Source organism: Triplophysa rosa, linkage group LG25 (genome assembly GCF_024868665.1).
Source record: "Triplophysa rosa linkage group LG25, Trosa_1v2, whole genome shotgun sequence".
NCBI classification, from domain to species: domain Eukaryota; kingdom Metazoa; phylum Chordata; class Actinopteri; order Cypriniformes; family Nemacheilidae; genus Triplophysa; species Triplophysa rosa.
The window spans coordinates 9,396,802-9,414,595 of record NC_079914.1 but is presented as its reverse complement, the minus strand read 5'-3'; the positions used below and the strand labels follow the sequence as shown (position 1 = coordinate 9,414,595).

The window sequence follows — 17,794 nt, the reverse complement described above, 5'->3', positions numbered from 1 at the left end:
TAGAAATATCAGCGCCCATAACACTAAAGAGAACTTCACTCCTCAAAAACAACTTCTAGAGAAACATCATCATGACCTTCTCACTGCTTGTGCTGGGGGCTCTGCTACCACATGTGACTCTAACAGGTAAGTCTCGTGTAATGTTATTTTGACTTCTTCTGCAGGATGATTTCTATTAAAAATGTTTAAAAAGTATAAAATATGTATTTCTTATGTTTTCTTCAAACTAATATGACAGAAAATAAAAAAACAAAACTGAGCAAAAATTATCCCGTGGTGTTGTGGCGCTAATTTCTAGTTTAAACATTATTGCTATATAGTCATATTTAATATTAAAGAGTACATAACTAGGGATTTTTAAGGTCCTAGTTTGGTTTATGGAGTGTCCAACAATAAGTTGATGTACATAAAAGGTGTAAAAACACTATTATTTCGTAATAATAGGCAGTTATTCTTACCTTACTTATTGACTGTCCTTTCCGCTAGCCTAGTCTGATGTGATTGGTCAGATGATCAAGTCTGCTGTGATTGGTCTACCGCGAATGAGGCTCAAGAGCTACAGTGTTTGGGGGAGAGGAGTGAAGTTTTCGCGGGCAGTCCTAGCAAAACGTAGGCGGGGACAATATGAGATAAATCCGCGGCAGTTCGCGAATCGTTTGCGTGATTCAGAGTCGACTCCCTTTTTTCCAATCCAATAACTTTGTTATTCATTCACCTTCCGATTTACAACTTGGCAGACTGCTTACATTCAAACACAGCAATATTACACACTGCATGAAATGTCATTTTCATGATCTTATGTTGTGTACTCTTTAATAGATGTCTGTCTTTCTCTCAGCGTATGTAAATGTGGGTATAGTGAACGGCACAGAAGCAAAGCCACATTCAAGACCCTACATGGTTTCTGTTCAAAAAAATAAAAAACACATCTGCGGCGGCTTCCTCGTGTCTGAACAATTTGTCATGACGGCTGCACACTGCTTTAAGTAAGCTTTTTGTTTCCGAAAATTTCTAAATTTCACTCTCTGCAAATCCAAAGTCCGAAAAAGTGAACATGAAATAACACATGAAATAAATTTTACATTAAACTCTACGACTATACATATATTGGCATCATTTATCATTTGTAAACAGACAAAGTTGACTCTCTTGACAGAGGAAGGAAGTTGACGGTTGTGGTTGGAGCTCATGATCCCAGACAAAGTTCTGGCCGCATAGCTGTGAAGTTTTACCACATCCATCCTGGGTATGACTCTGTAAATGTGCTAAATGACATCATGATACTTCAGGTAAATGACTATCATACTACAATTCTGTTTCTACGGTTCTCAACCTGAGGGGAAGTTGTTTGCTGTCAAGTTTATGCCCTGTTTGAAACTGCAATATTTGTGATTTTTCACAGCTCAATGGAACAACCAAAAAGATGAAAAACGTCAAACCGATCTCCATACCAAATAAAGAACGGGACATCAAGGCCAAGTCTAAATGCAGTGTTGCAGGCTGGGGAAGACAGACCACCAATGGTTCTTCAACTGATCGTCTTATGGAGGCTGATGTCACCGTCATTGACATGAAAGCATGTCAGAAGATATGGAATGAAAAATCCTCAAGGATAGTGTGTGCACTTGGTCCTGGAGGATCTTGTCAGGTACAAAGTAGATTCTGATCAAATAGACATTCTACTCTATTGAAACTTCTCTCAGCGTATAACGTTTTATGACTTTTCACAGGGTGATTCTGGAGGTCCTCTGGTGTGTAAGGACACTGCAGTTGGTGTCGTTTCATTCAACGAGAAAAACAACTGTGACAAACCAACTGCGCCAAACGTCTACACCAAGATTTCCTCATTTCTGCCCTGGATTAAAGCTATACTTGAAGGTGTGAAACAAGAACTTGACTAACAAAACTCAATACGATTGAGAAAGTTATCAAATCTTTTCATTTGTCTGCTTCAGCGGAAAATAAAAAATTGTGTCTCAAAAGTTGAAATCTTGTCAGCCGCAATAGCCATGTGGTTAGTGCACCGGCATATAGTGCCAGTGCACTTGCAGCCGACCCAAGTTCGATTCTCGTCTCGAGCGTCCTTTGTCTGTCCCACTGGCCTGCCTCTATCCAATGCTTTCCTCCTGTCTGTTCTCCTCTGTCCTTTCAAATTAAAGGCAAATAAAGACAAAAAAATTTGAAGTCATCTTTTTCATGCCATAAAAACACACAAAACCTGACTATGGTTGTTTGACATACTATGTATGTTTGATGCATGAAGGATCAAACTACTAGTTTTGGGTTTAGAGATGAGTGTGAGATTCAAATCTGTTGAACATCCACCAAGACCACAAACATGTCCAATTATTGTTGCAAAGTGTAAAAGCGGAAATACAGGGTACTGGTGGGCTGCAAACGTTGTTTTCTTTGCTGTACACAAATCTTTGTGTGCATTATAAGTATTTAAGTATAGGGTTTTTTAGTTAGCATGAGAAGTTTCGTTTGGGCAAAACTACATAATTTCTTTAGATGAATGCATGTATTTTGCACAACTGTATCACATCTTGTTACCTGTCTCACCTAAAAAGATCAAACTTAATGCCACAAGGTTAAAAAAAGGCCCGTGGGTAACTCAATGTCTCCACCCACTCACCTTACAATATATATGACACATTTTTCTCAGTGAGATCTCTCAGATTCTCATCTTCATCATGATCATCATCTCTCTGCTCCTGTTGGGCTCTCTGCTGCCACACCTGAGCTTCTCTGGTAACATTCATTTAACAACATCTTCATTTCATGATGTACTTGGGAGAAGTCTATACAATTCACTATGACTCATGACTAACATTTCAGAATGGTCTCATATATTACATTTTATACACTTTTATATAAAATATATTTCCGTTTGCATGACTCAATATCTTAACTAAATATAGAGGGTTTTAAAGCATGACCACATCTGGAAACTGAGCTACCAACTAATGAATCCACTATAAATATATTTTGGTCTGAAAAACCTTTGACTATTTATTTTTGTATTGGGTGTAAAACTGAATAAGTTCAAAACCTTTTATTATAAATGTATAAAACTTCAAGTTGAATATATTGATAAACAGGGGTTGTTACCTTTAACAGCATAGAGACTCTGTTGACAGAAAAGTCTGTCCATATTGGCGTGAGATCTTCTTATGAGAAGCATCCGACATACAAGCCTGTTCCAGGAAAAGCTTTACAAGGGGATATTATGATTCTGAAGGTAATACATTGCCCTCAGTACTGTTAGATCAACTGGCACAAACATGACATCATTTGATGAAAAACATTTAGAGATGGGAAGTGATAAAGTACAAATACTTCATTACATTCCACAACATAGCAATTTATAGAGAAGCATATCACCGAAGCGAGAAAAAAAGATGCTTTGTTTGGAAAAAAATCACATTTTACAGCTAGATGGAAAAGTCAAACTATATAAGAACATTAAGACGGTCCAGTCTTGGTATTCCCATACCAAAGAAACCAGTGATGATTAGGGTACAGTATGCAGCGTTGCAGGCTGGGGACGTCTGGAGACTAACAGTACAAGTCCCACAATCATTCAAGACCCTACATGGTTTCTGTTCAAAATGGTGGGCAACACCTCTGCGGCGGCTTCCTCGTGTCTGAACGATTGGTCATGACGGCTGCACACTGCTTTGAGTAAACTTTTTCGTTTCAACATTTCAGAGTCCAAAAAAAGCAAACATGTGAAAATAACAATCAATATTAACCTTTTTAATATTTCAATTTTATCTAAAGCTCTATATTGGCATCATTTATCATTTGTAAACGAACAAAGTTGACTCTCTTGACAGAGGACGGAAGTTGACGGTTGTGGTTGGAGCTCATGATCCCAGACAAAGTTCTGACCGCATAGCTGTGAAGTTCCATCATATCCATCCTGGGTATGACTCTGTAAATGTGCTAAATGACATCATGATACTTCAGGTAAATGACTATCAGTTCTACTACAATTTTCTATGAGGGGAATGGGGGTGTTTGTCATCCAGTTAATGGTGTTTGAGTATCTGTGATCTTTCCACTAGTTCAATGGAACAACCAAAAACAGAAAAACCGCCAAACCGATCTCCATACCAAATAAAAAACGGGACATCAAGGCCAAGTCTAAATGCAGTGTTGCAAGCTGGGGAAGACAGACCACCAATGGTTCTCCAACTGAACATCTTATGGAGGCTGATGTCACCGTCATTGACACGAAAGCATGTCAGAAGATATGGAAAGAAAAATCCTCAAGGATAGTGTGTGCACTTCATCCTGGAGGATCTTGTCAGGTACAAAGTAGATTCTTGAAACAGAGATTATAAGATCAGAAAACATTTCTTAGTGTATAACTGATGCGTTTTCACAGGGCGATTCTGGAGGTCCTCTGGTGTGTGACGGCACTGCTGTTGGTGTAGTTTCATTCAACCAGGAAAACAACTGCGACAAACCAACAAAGCCTAACGTCTACACCAAGATTTCCTCATTTCTGCCCTGGATTAAAGCTATACTAGTGTGAACCAAGAGCTTGACTAATAAAATGTAGTACATTGCCATATACAAATAAACTTGCTTTGCATCAGCATGAATTGTGATCCATTTGAACTGCATTTCCAATCTACATCATCATTGACTGATTTTACACTCTCAGACAAGAACTTCTGATAACATCAAATGTGAAAAAAATGTGACCACAGATGCTGTTCAGCGGAAAAACAATGTCGACCCTCCACAGTTTCCTGTGGGGGGGCTGAGCTTATCGATTGTGGTCAGTCATCTTCTGAGAAAGATTCGAGTTTCAGAAGGCATCTTAGTATGGCTTTTGTGTTTCGGGTCATGACATTTGGCATAAATGCAAAACTGAAATGTAAATCCTGTAAAATATTTCGTTTTAACTTTCAACTCCATTTCAACTATGATTATCTATTACCTAACAAAAAGCAAATGACAAGTAATAAATAATTAGCATCATGTTGTGATATATGACAATAACTATATATACTGTACTGGTTTTACAGTAGTGTTTGCTCTATTGAATGCATATTAAAATAAACCCATATTTCACGATAAGATGCATTTATGTATCATTTAGACAAATAGATATCTGGTAAAAAGTGTTGCAGAAAAGTCATTTTACATCTAAAGGAAATGCATTGTGGTTTGCTGAGGGGGTAAGCCAGCCCTTCTGTCTTTAGTAGTTTAAAAGACACTGATGTTCTTGTCACTCCACAAGCAGGATGAGAACTTAAATTGCTGCCGTTTTGCTTGCGGCAGCTGTGACCGCACTGCAAATCGCAGGTATGTTCTTTAATCTGTGCCATTAAACATCTAATCATAAAATACGATTTACTGTGACTTCAGTTTATAGGGATTAAAATCTGTTTCTCTACAGCTGTGATTGGAGATGATATCATCAATGGGAGAAAAGCCTCCAAAAATTCCTTGCAATATATGGTTTCAGTGCAGGCCGATAAAACGCATCATTGTGGAGGATTTCTGATTTCCCCGAAATAAGTTCTTACAGCGGCACACTGCGATAGGTAAACGACACATAGTATATCAGAAAAGTAGCATTTATGGAGTTTGACTCGAAATGAACGATTAACATGTATTTCAGTAAACACATGACGGTCGTCCTCGGTGACCATAACATCGTTCAGTGGAAAAATCTCGAAAGATACGAGGTGGTTCGCAAATTCAAGAAATCATTCGCCGATGTACTGAAGGGCGATGACATCATGCTTCTGAAGGTAAAGAGCCAGCTGGTTTGTGGTGAATTCGCACAAGAACGATGTGGTCAAACACTGAAAGGAACAACTGTAGTGTGTAACTAAAGTGTTTTTGCATTTACAGCTCGGCAGGGAAGCAGTTTTGGGAGGAAAGGTGAGAACGGTGAATATTGCAGATAAACGCCACCGCGTTAGACGCAGTACCAAGTGTCTGGTTGCAGGATGGGGTAAAACTAAAAGGGCGGGAAAAGTTTACGAACTTCTGGCTTTGAACGTATCAACTGTTGACATCCGCGAGTGCAGGAAAGCGTGGACGAAAGCGGATGTAAAAAGACTCCCACCAAACATAATCTGCGCTGGGGGATATAAACAAAATGCAGGAGTGTGCTTGGTAGTATATTTACAATACATTTATTTATATATATTTTATATAAATACATTTTACACATTTATATTTATTAAAACATATATGATGTATTTTTTTACATTTATGTGTGCATATGTATTGTATTACATAACGTAATGAATGTGTAGACACATTCATCATAAAACTAAAATGGTTCAACTTAAAAAAAAAAGTTATCTGGTTGCCTTAAAATTAAGAGTTAATGCAACTTAAACATTTTAGTCAACACAACGAGTTTGCATCAAATATATTGGTTTAATTCATATTTTTAAGTTTTATAACTTAAAGTTTTAAGACAACCAGGTAACTTATGTTGGAAGCGAAAAAAAACCCCAATTTTTTTACAGTGTTGTAGTATTTCATGGATGTTCCATTTCTTTTAACCCTGTCTCTGCATCTATTTTCAGGGTGATTCAGGAGGTCCACTGGTATGCGATTCAGTGGCGGTGGGCATTGTATCCTTCGTAAAGACGTGTAACTATCCAGATGTACCAAACATCTACACTGATCTATCGAAATATTCAAGCTGGATAAAAGAAATGATGAACAAAAGAGAAACTTGATTGTCTGTAGTCGATCACTGCTGTATTCATTAAAACATTTATGGAGCAAATAAACCTCATTTATGGAAGATGACCAAGTCTGTGGTTTTGAAAAAATGTTCTGTGCATGTATTTTATGTCCAAAAACTGACTGAAATATGCATTTGAAATGGAGTGGATAAGAAATGGATCCAAATAAATAAATATTATATTTTCTTATCATGTACCAAAATGATTTTTTTGCTCAATAAGAGCCCTTTTGACACATACCAAGTCCAAAAAACAGATGACTAAGATCAACATCCCTGTATTTAGAAAGACTGCCATCTACCTTTGTGTATACTTGAGAAAAAATGCTGTGGTCGAGAATGGCATGTGCAGCACAAAGGTTCAGGGTTATCTCCTAGAAAACATACATACTGACAAAATGCATAACATAAATGCACCGTATGTCTCTCTAGATCAGCCAAATGTATACATGTAAATTCCTAACAGAAGATCTCTACAAATCCATTGAAGACATTTGGTGTTTTTTGCAACTGCAATTGGAAATGATGTGTCATCGTGGGCACGCCGCGTAGTACAGGCCTATATAAACGGTCGTGGTGGTCTCACCATCATCTTGCGAGCATCATGAGAGCCACCTACAGCATGTTGCTCACTGTGGCTTTAACATGCCTGACGCTGTCTGGTACAATCATTACTAATCTACGATGAGAATATCTGCACACTTTGCAGTTGACTCAAGTTTGTATCTTTCATTGATGTAGGTACTTTCGGAGCAGATATCATCAATGGGAAAAGAGCAAACAAGAACTCGCTGTTGTACATGGCGTCGATACAGACCGACGGAAAACACAAATGCGGAGGATTCCTGATCGATCCGAGTTACGTGCTCACAGCTGCACATTGCGATACGAGGTAAGACTTCCATATTATGCAACTAAAGTGTTGGGCAATCTTAATGCGAATCTTCTAATGTTTATATTATGAAAAAAGTGGCAACATGACTGTGATACTGGGGACACACAACATCGATCCACAGGGGTCGAATCTGAGAAGATATAGAGTGCAAAGTAAACATAAGCATCCGTCGTACCAGAATGTACAAAATGGAAATGACATCATGCTTGTGAAGGTACCGCATATTCCCTGACTCGATCATTTTTATTAAATATACTATAATTATGTATTTAACAATATCATAAAATGACACTTTTCTGTTATGTCAAGCTCTTCAAAAAACTAAAACTGAGTAAAGCTTTGAAAACCGTCCAAATTCCAAGCAAGGACAAACCGATAAAGAGGAAATCCAAGTGCGTTGTAGCAGGATGGGGCAAAACTGAAAAGCAAAATGTGGTGAACGACCTTCTAGTCACGGACGTGTCGACTATTAACTTCACCACATGCCAGTCGATGTGGAAATTGGTGAATGTGAAACTTCCTGACAACATCATCTGTGCTGGGGGCGTCGATACCAAAAGTGGCGCTTGCCAGGTAAATTGATCCCAATACTTCAGTAGACTTCATCACTTCGCTCTGATGGATCGGAGTGTCTTCTAAATGCAATTTTTTCACATTTTTATTCCAGGGTGATTCGGGTGGACCTTTGGTGTGCAGTGGGCTAGCAGTCGGAATTGTCTCATTCAACCTGAAGAGCCGGTGTGACTACCCAAATGTGCCCAACATTTACACCCGGATTTCTAAATATTTACCCTGGATCAAGAAGGTGATGAAAGGAGGTGCTTAATGTTATGTCTTTGATCTCTGATTGTATTCTTGTGCATTTCGATTGGTTTATAGCTTTTTGTCTAGGATTTTGGGTAAAGATGAAAAATATCAAACAATCAGTGTAAGAGAAGAATGAACAGTACTTTGCACTTGACTTGCATAACAGTGCTATATATACAAAACAGTATGACAGAACATTAATTTTTTTTAGTATCTTATGAACAATTTGCAAACTGCAATAATACCATGAATTCTTATCATTTTGTCTCTAGTTTTATGTAAAACTGCTCTATAACAATGGAAAAACTGTGAAAAGCGCTATAGAAATAAATTCAAATTGTTTGCTTCTGCTTTTCTTTGTTGTTTTTTTAAGTACCACTTCAGAGAAAGCGAAACCTTTCGGGTGGCTGTTTGATACAAACCCACTACAAAAGTTTACCACCACCACATCCTAAATTATACAACTGTCTCATAAAGCAAGAATAGAAATAACAGTGCAACAGTCGCAGAATATTCTCGCCTAAACACTGAAGTTCATCTATGTCAAGTTTGACTTCATTTAAAGAGCCCTGAAGTCACATAGAATCAATTTGTCAGGTTGACAGATATCGACACAAAGCACGGAATTAACTAAGGGTCATTTCGTTTCACTTCGCTCCTGAAGGCGCAAATGATGTTTTTTTTGTGGTCACAACATGTACGCGTGTAAAGGACCATAAAAATGCAAAGCCAGCAACTATCATCTCAACCATTAAAGGTTCTCATAAGTTGTTTAAACAGGCCCCACGTATGTAGGCCGAGATGCACAAAAACCCACAACCCTAAAACGTTTTTCTAGCTCATACATGTTAATGCAAGATGTTCTGGTAATGCAGAGCGTGCGGCCGCAGAAAACATTTCACAATGAGTCAAGATGTTAAGAAAGGAGTTTGGGGTCTCTGAGACAGCAGCACTACTCAGTGGTTACCAAAACTGCAAAGTGTTACTAGGTAACGCTTTAACGCGGTTAGCAGCTGTATAGACTTTTCCCATGGCTAACATTTCTTAAAAGAGACTGTTTAGTTTTTTTTTATTCGTCCTTTTAATATGCAAGTTTGCAAACTTTTTTTACGCGTAGAACAACATCAAAAACGTGAAATGTTTTATTGTACATTAGAAAAAGCAACAAGGGATTTCTTATACAAACTATACACACTGGGGTTCTTCAGGCATGCATAAATAGACGGAACATCCAATTACACATTACATATGCCATAATACAGAATATCGTGTCTGGGATGAAGAGATCTATCGATAAGTAAAATAACTGTAATATACATATAGGACATGTTTATATTATTTTCTTTAAATTAGGACTCATCTTGGACCTTTACAAGGTATTTTTTGTTAAATTAACCCCAAACAAAAGCGTGAAGAGAACAGAAAACGGATCATTCCTGGTATGGATCTTGAATTTTCTCATTCTTTTTAGATTAGTCAGAGATTTACACAGGGGAAAACTGTTTTTGTCAGTCCTCTCAGGCACTGTAACATGAGATTGTATACGTGTACTGTATTGTGTCGGTTATGATGAGATAAATACTTATTTTGAAAGGTCTTTAAGGTATTGTAGACCCTGCTTGCTGTAGTCGCTCATTGTGGAGGGAGCTACCGACAGGGCGTGAATAGACTTCTGCACTCCTGAAAGAAACAGAGAGATTGTAAAACTAGATTTATGGTTAAATTAGATTATGAAGACACAATATCCACCACATAAACATCATTTACCTGAGTTCCATGCATCCAGTGGGGAGAACTCGATTTTAGGTGTGGCTGGAAGCTAAAATGTTTAATCATGTTAATATTACATTTTATTATAAAAAACATCCTAAAACAGTCACCTTTAAAAAAAGAAAAATACTTTGATTACCAAGGCCACCGTGGCATGTATACTGGTTATCATTGTGCTGCCAAAATGAAACTACACATTTTCTTTTCTCTCTGTGGTTTCACATGTTTGCAAATGCATGTCAGCTGAGGTTTAGTTGACGGAGTCTGCTTTACTTTAAAAGCCATAACGCTTTTGTCTCAACATCTCAAGCAATAGCTGCTCTCCGAATGAATCAGTTAAATGGAGAGCTAAGAGTCGAAATGACAATAACCATCACTCTTCCTCAAGCCCAAAGAACTTTAAGCTGCCTTGACATGCTCGAGGAACTTCGATAATTCCCACTTCAACCCGGAAATAATTTATGGAACGGTGCTCTTTTAATGTTAACAGATACTTTGTAATGTTTTAATGCTGCTAAATCATGAGTAGTAACATTAATGTTTTAATGATACCAAATACTTTTAATGTTAGTAAATCCAGACATTACTTCCGGGTTTGTGGTGTCTTGAACATTAAAGCTGCAATCCAGATATGAACATCTGTACACATAAATGTTTTTAAATACAAATATCCACATAAAATGAGCAAGTGTCACAATTAATTTCTAACAATGAAAAAATAAATATCAGTTGATTTGAATGAAATAAGCATTCATGACAAGAGAACCACAACATGCCAGCATGACAAATTCAAACGGCATCTCACCTCAAAGCCAAAGTACTTCATCCACTCTTCAACAGCAGGGGGGACTGCAGCTTTAGCTCTGGCCAAGGCAACCGAACCCTCCTCACCACCTCCGAGCAACCCTGAATCATATGCTACATATATGGCACCTCCAGCAATGGTCACTTTTGTTGCAAGTCTAAAAACACAAAGAAATAATGATAATATCCATTTAGCCTTAGAATTGAACAGAGTTATTATACAGTGTCTGGAATAAAAGTAGGCCAAAACTGAATTGTAAACATGAAGAAATTAAGAACGTGGAGCCCAAGTGAATCCTTTAGGTCAGGGGGACTGGCTTGTTCCTATAATTAATACATAATAATGCATTTCTATGATACACGTTTAAGAAAAACACAGGGCCACGTGTTTAGACTCTGAGAAACCAGTGACAATGCTGCTGACGTGCTACTTGGGTTCTTATAATAACTACTAAACTACTAAAAATAAACAAACTCTACATAGAAACATAATGTTTAAGTAATTCTAGCTTTGCTAGCTAGTAGCTACCCTACAATGCAAACATAGACAGCTCATTAAAAACTCTAGACGTAAATGTATAAATGTTATGGTTATACGAAACATAACAATACAAAAATAAAAACCGGCCAATAACTCTATAAAGTCATTCCTACGTTGACAGGCTCTGTTGACACACAGTTGTTAGCTAACGGCTAACTAGCTGTACATGCAGCAATGCAAAGACACTTACTTGACTACAGGCAAAATCTTCGCCGCCATGGTCTTAAAAGCAAGGATATGTTATAAAGTAAGAGTCTATTAAGACGAATTCGACGACAACACTACTTTTTACTAGATATCCTACTTTATCTTGACAGCGAGCTGCACTGACAAGGGCATTTGCACCAGCAGCAACACAGCCGGTGTAAATAAAGTTCGTTTTGAATGATGTGTAGATCATCTGCAAGACGCACATTCGACACAAGGCAACTTCACTTGTTTAAGATTGAGTTGTATGTGTACGGTTTAAATCAAATAAATACATATCGTTGTTAGGTTAAATGTTCATGGTGTTTTTTCATAATGGTGAATTGTACGAGTGACGACATGACCCAAGCGCTAACTAGTGCACTTGCGACTATTTCATATCCATTGTATAACTTTTCCCATTAATGCCATTTTTTATATTTTTTATCCCAACAACAGTAACAATAATAAAAACAACATCCAACCATCATATTAAGCGTTATTTGGAGTGTGAATTAACTGCTTCCAAGGTTATTATAAACTGCAGTTAAATCGGATTGTACTTTGGCATAGCCCCACCTGTCGGACTTTTTCTCTTTCGACACTCAGGATCCGGTTTTACCGGTTCTTTTCTTTTATCGACTACTGGCTTGCTTCGTTTCGTGTTGAACGTTTACGGTTATCCAACAATGAAGTTTTATACGAAGTTATTTTTACTCTGCAGCCTTGGAGTCGCTTTCATTGCGGTTCAATGGAGCGGCTCGTCTTTTCATGCAGGTAGGTAACTTAACGTTACAATTTGCATTCATTGCACGTTATAATTCTCTAAATTCGTACGACCTGTGACTCTCTTTCTCTCTCTCTCTCTCTCTCTCTCTCTCTCTCTCTCTCTCTCATAATATATACCTTTATATGATATAAAATAGGCTTATCTAAACTCTACTGAACTGGCATAATGACTGACTCATACCAGTTGCATCACGTCCTTAGTATTGCACTATACATTACGTCAGTGATTGATTCTTTTTTTGTTCATTCATACAGTATTTTTGGCTATTAACTTTTTTAATGAATGAGAAATTAAATATACACACCCCCACACAAATTATCCATAAAAATTGAAACAAGGTCATAAATCATTTAAAGTGATAGTTCACCCCAAAATAAAACAATCTGTCATTTACTCACCTTCAAGTTGTTTCAAATCTGTGTACATTTCTTTGATCTGATGAACCTAGAGGAAGATATTTGGAAGAATGATTGTAACCAGTAAACAGTTCTTGGACCCCATTGACTACCATAGTAGGAAAAATTACTTTATAATATTTTTTGTTCTGTTGAACACAAAAGAAGATATTTTGAGGAATGCAGGACAGCAAACCGTTCTGGGGCACGTTTGACTATCATTGTCATTTTTCCTATGGTAGTCAATGGGGTCCAAGAACTGTTTGGTTACAAGCATTCTTCCAAACATCTTTCTCTGTTCAACCAAACAAAGAAATGTATACAGGTTTGGAACAACTAGAGAGTGAGTAATTGATGAATGACCGTCATTGATACAATGCTTAAGACATAGCATGATTTGTATGTTTTTCAGAGTCTTTGAAAGGTGCCCGGGTGCTGGTGACTGGTGCCAGTACTGGGATCGGTGAGCAGTTGGCATACCACTATGCCCGCTTGGGAGCCCAACTTGTTCTAACAGCGAGAAGGGGAAATGTCTTAGAACAAGTCAGTAAGCTTGCATTATTTGTTTACATTTTGACCGATACATAAGATATCTTTATAGTTTCGGTTTGACATTTGTAGGCCACACAATATTTTAGTTACATCACAGTAATAAATCGTAATTTTCTGCTAATTCTAGTCAGTGGTGCCATTGTATTGGCTATTCCCTTAAGTGCAAGATGAGTCATCAATATATTTGGTACTTTATTAAATGATATTTTTTCATAAACAATTCACCTGCTCTTACTTATCTGACTCCAGGTTGTGAACAAGTGCCTGGAAATGGGCGCACAGAAAGCCTTGTTTATCCCAGCAGACATGGCCAATCCTGCAGATTCGGACCGTGTGGTTCAGTATGCCATCGACCAGCTTGGGGGGCTGGATTTTTTGGTTTTGAACCATATCGGGCCAAGTCCATATGGAATGTGGGATGGAGATGTGGAGCACACTCGATGGTTATTACAGGTCACAGTTTAGATACCTGCATGTTTAATGATGATTTGGGGTAAAGCTTTATGTAATGTTACATTAAATCACACATTAAAAAACCTCATATGGATAAAAAATTTATAGAAATGAAATGCACTGTGAATTGAATTACAGCATCTGCCATTTAATGTTAATATAACTCAAGTCTTTTAACCTGAAAAAGTGTTTTTTATACTCTCTTTATAGGTAAATTTTCTCAGTTATGTCCAGATGGCTAAGAAAGCTTTGCCAACACTTGAAAATAGCAACGGATCCATAGTTGTCGTTTCCTCCCTGCTGGGTGATTAAAATAAACTTTTCTCACATTTGTATCTGGAGCAAAAGACAAGTGTTTGTATAACGTCAAACTGTCTTCCTTAGGAAAAGTAAGTAACCCTTTTGAGTTGCCTTACGCTGCAACTAAATTTGCGCTGAATGGATTCTTCGGTGGTCTGCAACATGAACTAGCGATGCAAGGAAGCAATGTCTCTGTGACTATCTGCACACTCGGCCTTATCGACACAGAGACCGCAATGGAAAAAATCAAGTGAGATACGACTGTCTGGCTGTCTGTTCTTACAAACAACCACACAGTGTGGTTTTCTTATCATCCGTCATCTGGTTATATACATAACCTCCATGGCTAAAGCTAATTTAATATAATTTTCATGTTTATTAAACTCTTAAATATGTCAAAGTTTAAAGTTCCAGATTTTTTTTTTGAAAGGGTGGAAGTCTAACTCTCTGTCAAAGATAGCAATTGTTCACTGATTTATATAACTCGAGAGATCCATATCACGCATGGTTGGTTTACACTTCTTATCTCTCTTAAATACAGAGGTTACATCAATATCACCGCCTACCCCGCACACGAAGCCGCCTGGCACATCATTGCAGGTGGAGCGTCTCGGCAGACGGAGGCCTATTACCCCTGGTACACCTACTACGTGTGTCTCTTTAGGGATTGGTTTCCTTATGTAAGGGATCTGGTGATTCGAAATTCCTACACGTATAATCCACAAGCTGTAGGGAATCAGTGAGTGAAAGATTTCAATAGAAATCTGTCTGTGGAAGGACACATGAAACAATAAAACACTCCAATTCCACTCCACTATTCTTATCGATATAAAAAATGAAAATTGCTTATGTGAAGATAAGACTTTTATAATGTATGTTTATATACTTTTATGAGTTTAAATGTTGTTTACATTCATGCATTTTACCGTGTATATTCATAAATTGTGTAAAAATGATTTTAAGCACTAATTGGCACTAGTCCTATCAAAAATAATGGCTAAAAAGACAAATAACCTTAAAAACTAAGCGCCGGCTAAAAATGAAAACTGCTTCTGTGATGATGTTTTATTGTAATTTACTTCAATTCACGTTTATATGTATAAATGTTGTTTACATTGTTGTATTTTTACCATAGACGGTTTTAGCGGCAACAACATAAACAAACGTTATGTGTCCCAAACTTAACTTCCCATAGACTCCCACAAACAATCAATAACTGTTAAGTTATAAAGTAATTTAATACAATTAATAACCAATAAAATACTAATATAATTGAATATTAATATAAATTGATTCTAAAATAAATTGTTATATTATAACCAAACACAGACCGGAAGTTAACATCAGGGCAGGCTTGTAATGACAATTTGCCACTAGCCCTATCTATAACAATGGCTAAAGAAGCTCAAAAATCCTAAAATACAGAGCTAAATATAAAAATTGCATCTGTAAAGATGTTTTACGTTCATTTACTTCATTTTATGTGTTTATGTAATTTTAAGAGCATAAGCGTTGTTTACATGTTTACTGTATATATATTCCTAAATTGTGGCAGCATAATATATATATATATAATAAAAGTTTTAAAATGGTTGCAAATACTCTTTTGTGTCTTTAAATACATTATTTCAAACTTCTAAATATATTATTTTAATATCCTAACTATAAAATTGGGTTGACCTTATATAAAAGCAATACCTCAAACTTTTAGGAAGATTTTTAGGGAGTGTTACATTGTCCACCAGAGCGCAGCAGTCTCCTGTTAATAGAGACAAGAACTACATCCGTAGTTCACCATCTTCAATGTTTGACCACTAGATGGTTTAATTCTCTGACCGATGAGATTATAAGACACTTCTCAACACCCCAAATGAAAGTCATTCAATAGAAGACGCTCCACATTAATTTGCAGAAATTAACATGATGAATGGTTGAATTCATCATTGAAGAGCTATAAGAAGTGAAATGACATCAATCTGTATCACTTTCCAGTGCTTGACTGTTTTTAAGAGGAGAAAGCCGAGCCAGAACCTCCCCCTACTTAACTTAACATTTGCGTTCCGCGTACACACTGTCAATTTTTGACTCACACTTTCCCCTTGTTTCTCAGACACACACCGCACATCCGCATACACACACTGGCTCATGGTGGGGCCCTTCTGAGGGAAATGAACAGGGCCCAGTTGGCTGGGACAGCAGCCAGTAACACCTGCAACAGATTAGTGCTCTTAATGCTGAGCAATAAATCCCCCACCCTCAACCAACATCATGAGCGGGCGCTGCAAACACATCTGTCTGGCTGTATATTGAAGTTATTTGGTTAAAATCTTGACCATAAAAATTGAAAAGCATCTTCTTACAAACTCCAGTGGGTTTGATATTAAACGCTCACCAAGCACATATGGGCACGACAACAGTTTTTGGTAATTTTATTATTTAATTTAATTGGTAATAAGTTTTATCATTAAAGGATTAGTTCACTAGGAAATGAAAACAGGTCCGAGCGATACATTCAAATAGAAAGGCAACTTTGAATCTTATTGGTACTTATAATATGATAACTAGTCAGAAGTTATCGAGTTGAAGTTATCGATGTGCCGCCATATTTGTACGTATCACATTTATTAATTTTTGCTAAATAGGGTCAAAGTATTTCTCACAAATGTATTTTTGTCACTCTTATTACCCACGTTTTGAGTACCATAAGGTAACATGATGACATTTTAAAGGAATAGTTAACCCCGAAATTAAAATGATGTCATCATTTACTCACCATTATGTCATAGTGTAGAACACAAAAGAAGATATTTCGAAGAATGTTGGTAACCTAACATTGTTGGACACCATTGACTTTCATTGTATGGACACAAAACCACTGAGACATTCCTCAAAATATCTTCCACGGAAGAAAAAGTCGCATAAAGATTCTGAACAAGATGAGGATGAATAAATGATGACAGAACTTTTTTTGGAGGGTGGGGGTGAACCATATGAAATTACTTTTATGTCACATACATCTGGGATGGCATGAAAGAATTTCATAATTTACAATCACTAAAACATGTTTTTCAAAAGACACGCCACGTCAACTGCTTTTTAAAAGCGTCCCGCATCCGTCTCGAGAGACAGGATATCTGGGTCCACAATAACAACAGCATGTTGTTAACGAAGAGACAGCATAGTTGTGAGATGTTAAAGAGGGGGGGGGGCTTTGGATGAAAATGGCGCGTAAGCCCACCCTCTAGCCCTCCGACCTCTCCCCTCCGTGCTTTTCTAATAGCACACAATGGTTGACACCTGTGTCTTTTTAGAGAGCTCACTGTTATTGTTTACACAGTCAGCAGAGGAGAGGAAGAGGCCAAGGGAGCTGTGAAGCGGGTCAGAGCCGCGGCCCTATTTCTCTCTCGCCCTCGTTTTAATTAGGATGCCTCGCCCGGGCCCAAACACACACTTTGTATGAGTGTACATTTCATTCCATCAAAAAATATTCTTTCATCATTTACTCATCTTCATGTCGTTCAAAACCTGCATGTGACTCTTTCTTCTGTGGAGCACAAAAGAAGATATTTTG

General features: G+C 37.4%; 6 protein-coding genes across 7 annotated transcripts; 5 read left to right on the top strand and 1 right to left on the bottom strand.

The window, feature by feature from the left end:
* Positions 1–2,163, top strand: LOC130548985 (mast cell protease 4-like). The gene is made up of 5 exons (XM_057326093.1): positions 1–126; positions 839–986; positions 1,157–1,289; positions 1,403–1,648; positions 1,731–2,163. The coding sequence occupies exons 1-5, from the start codon at positions 72–74 to the stop codon at positions 1,899–1,901; spliced, it is 753 nt and encodes a 250-aa protein (XP_057182076.1). The 5' UTR covers positions 1–71; the 3' UTR covers positions 1,902–2,163.
* Positions 2,164–2,693: 530 nt separating this feature from the next.
* On the top strand, positions 2,694–4,543 carry LOC130549255 (mast cell protease 4-like). The gene is made up of 6 exons (XM_057326475.1): positions 2,694–2,751; positions 3,102–3,241; positions 3,566–3,684; positions 3,840–3,972; positions 4,071–4,316; positions 4,394–4,543. Exons 1-6 carry the CDS (start codon positions 2,694–2,696, stop codon positions 4,541–4,543), a joined length of 846 nt encoding a protein of 281 aa, XP_057182458.1.
* A 694-nt stretch (positions 4,544–5,237) lies between these two features.
* Positions 5,238–6,930, top strand: LOC130548869 (kallikrein-14-like). Of its 2 annotated transcripts, none has more exons than XM_057325906.1 (5): positions 5,238–5,322; positions 5,417–5,564; positions 5,642–5,774; positions 5,878–6,078; positions 6,567–6,930. In XM_057325906.1, exons 3-5 carry the CDS (start codon positions 5,649–5,651, stop codon positions 6,720–6,722), a joined length of 483 nt encoding a protein of 160 aa, XP_057181889.1. In that variant the 5' UTR covers positions 5,238–5,322; positions 5,417–5,564; positions 5,642–5,648; the 3' UTR covers positions 6,723–6,930. The 2 variants fall into 2 exon arrangements, with proteins under 2 accessions (XP_057181889.1, XP_057181888.1); XM_057325905.1 differs by having other exon boundaries at positions 5,878–6,144.
* A 332-nt stretch (positions 6,931–7,262) lies between these two features.
* On the top strand, positions 7,263–8,857 carry LOC130548868 (granzyme B). The gene is made up of 5 exons (XM_057325904.1): positions 7,263–7,392; positions 7,472–7,622; positions 7,701–7,839; positions 7,935–8,198; positions 8,293–8,857. Exons 1-5 carry the CDS (start codon positions 7,335–7,337, stop codon positions 8,449–8,451), a joined length of 771 nt encoding a protein of 256 aa, XP_057181887.1. The 5' UTR covers positions 7,263–7,334; the 3' UTR covers positions 8,452–8,857.
* A 625-nt stretch (positions 8,858–9,482) lies between these two features.
* Positions 9,483–11,906, bottom strand: micos13 (mitochondrial contact site and cristae organizing system subunit 13). The gene is made up of 4 exons (XM_057325907.1): positions 11,738–11,906; positions 11,008–11,164; positions 10,200–10,251; positions 9,483–10,112 (listed from the first exon to the last, which is right to left on the bottom strand). Exons 1-4 carry the CDS (start codon positions 11,764–11,766, stop codon positions 10,015–10,017), a joined length of 336 nt encoding a protein of 111 aa, XP_057181890.1. The 5' UTR covers positions 11,767–11,906; the 3' UTR covers positions 9,483–10,014.
* A 141-nt stretch (positions 11,907–12,047) lies between these two features.
* Positions 12,048–15,795, top strand: hsd11b1la (hydroxysteroid (11-beta) dehydrogenase 1-like a). Its single transcript, XM_057325903.1, has 6 exons — positions 12,048–12,510; positions 13,331–13,461; positions 13,720–13,923; positions 14,134–14,227; positions 14,308–14,473; positions 14,765–15,795. Exons 1-6 carry the CDS (start codon positions 12,423–12,425, stop codon positions 14,964–14,966), a joined length of 885 nt encoding a protein of 294 aa, XP_057181886.1. The 5' UTR covers positions 12,048–12,422; the 3' UTR covers positions 14,967–15,795.
* Positions 15,796–17,794: the final 1,999 nt, after the last annotated feature.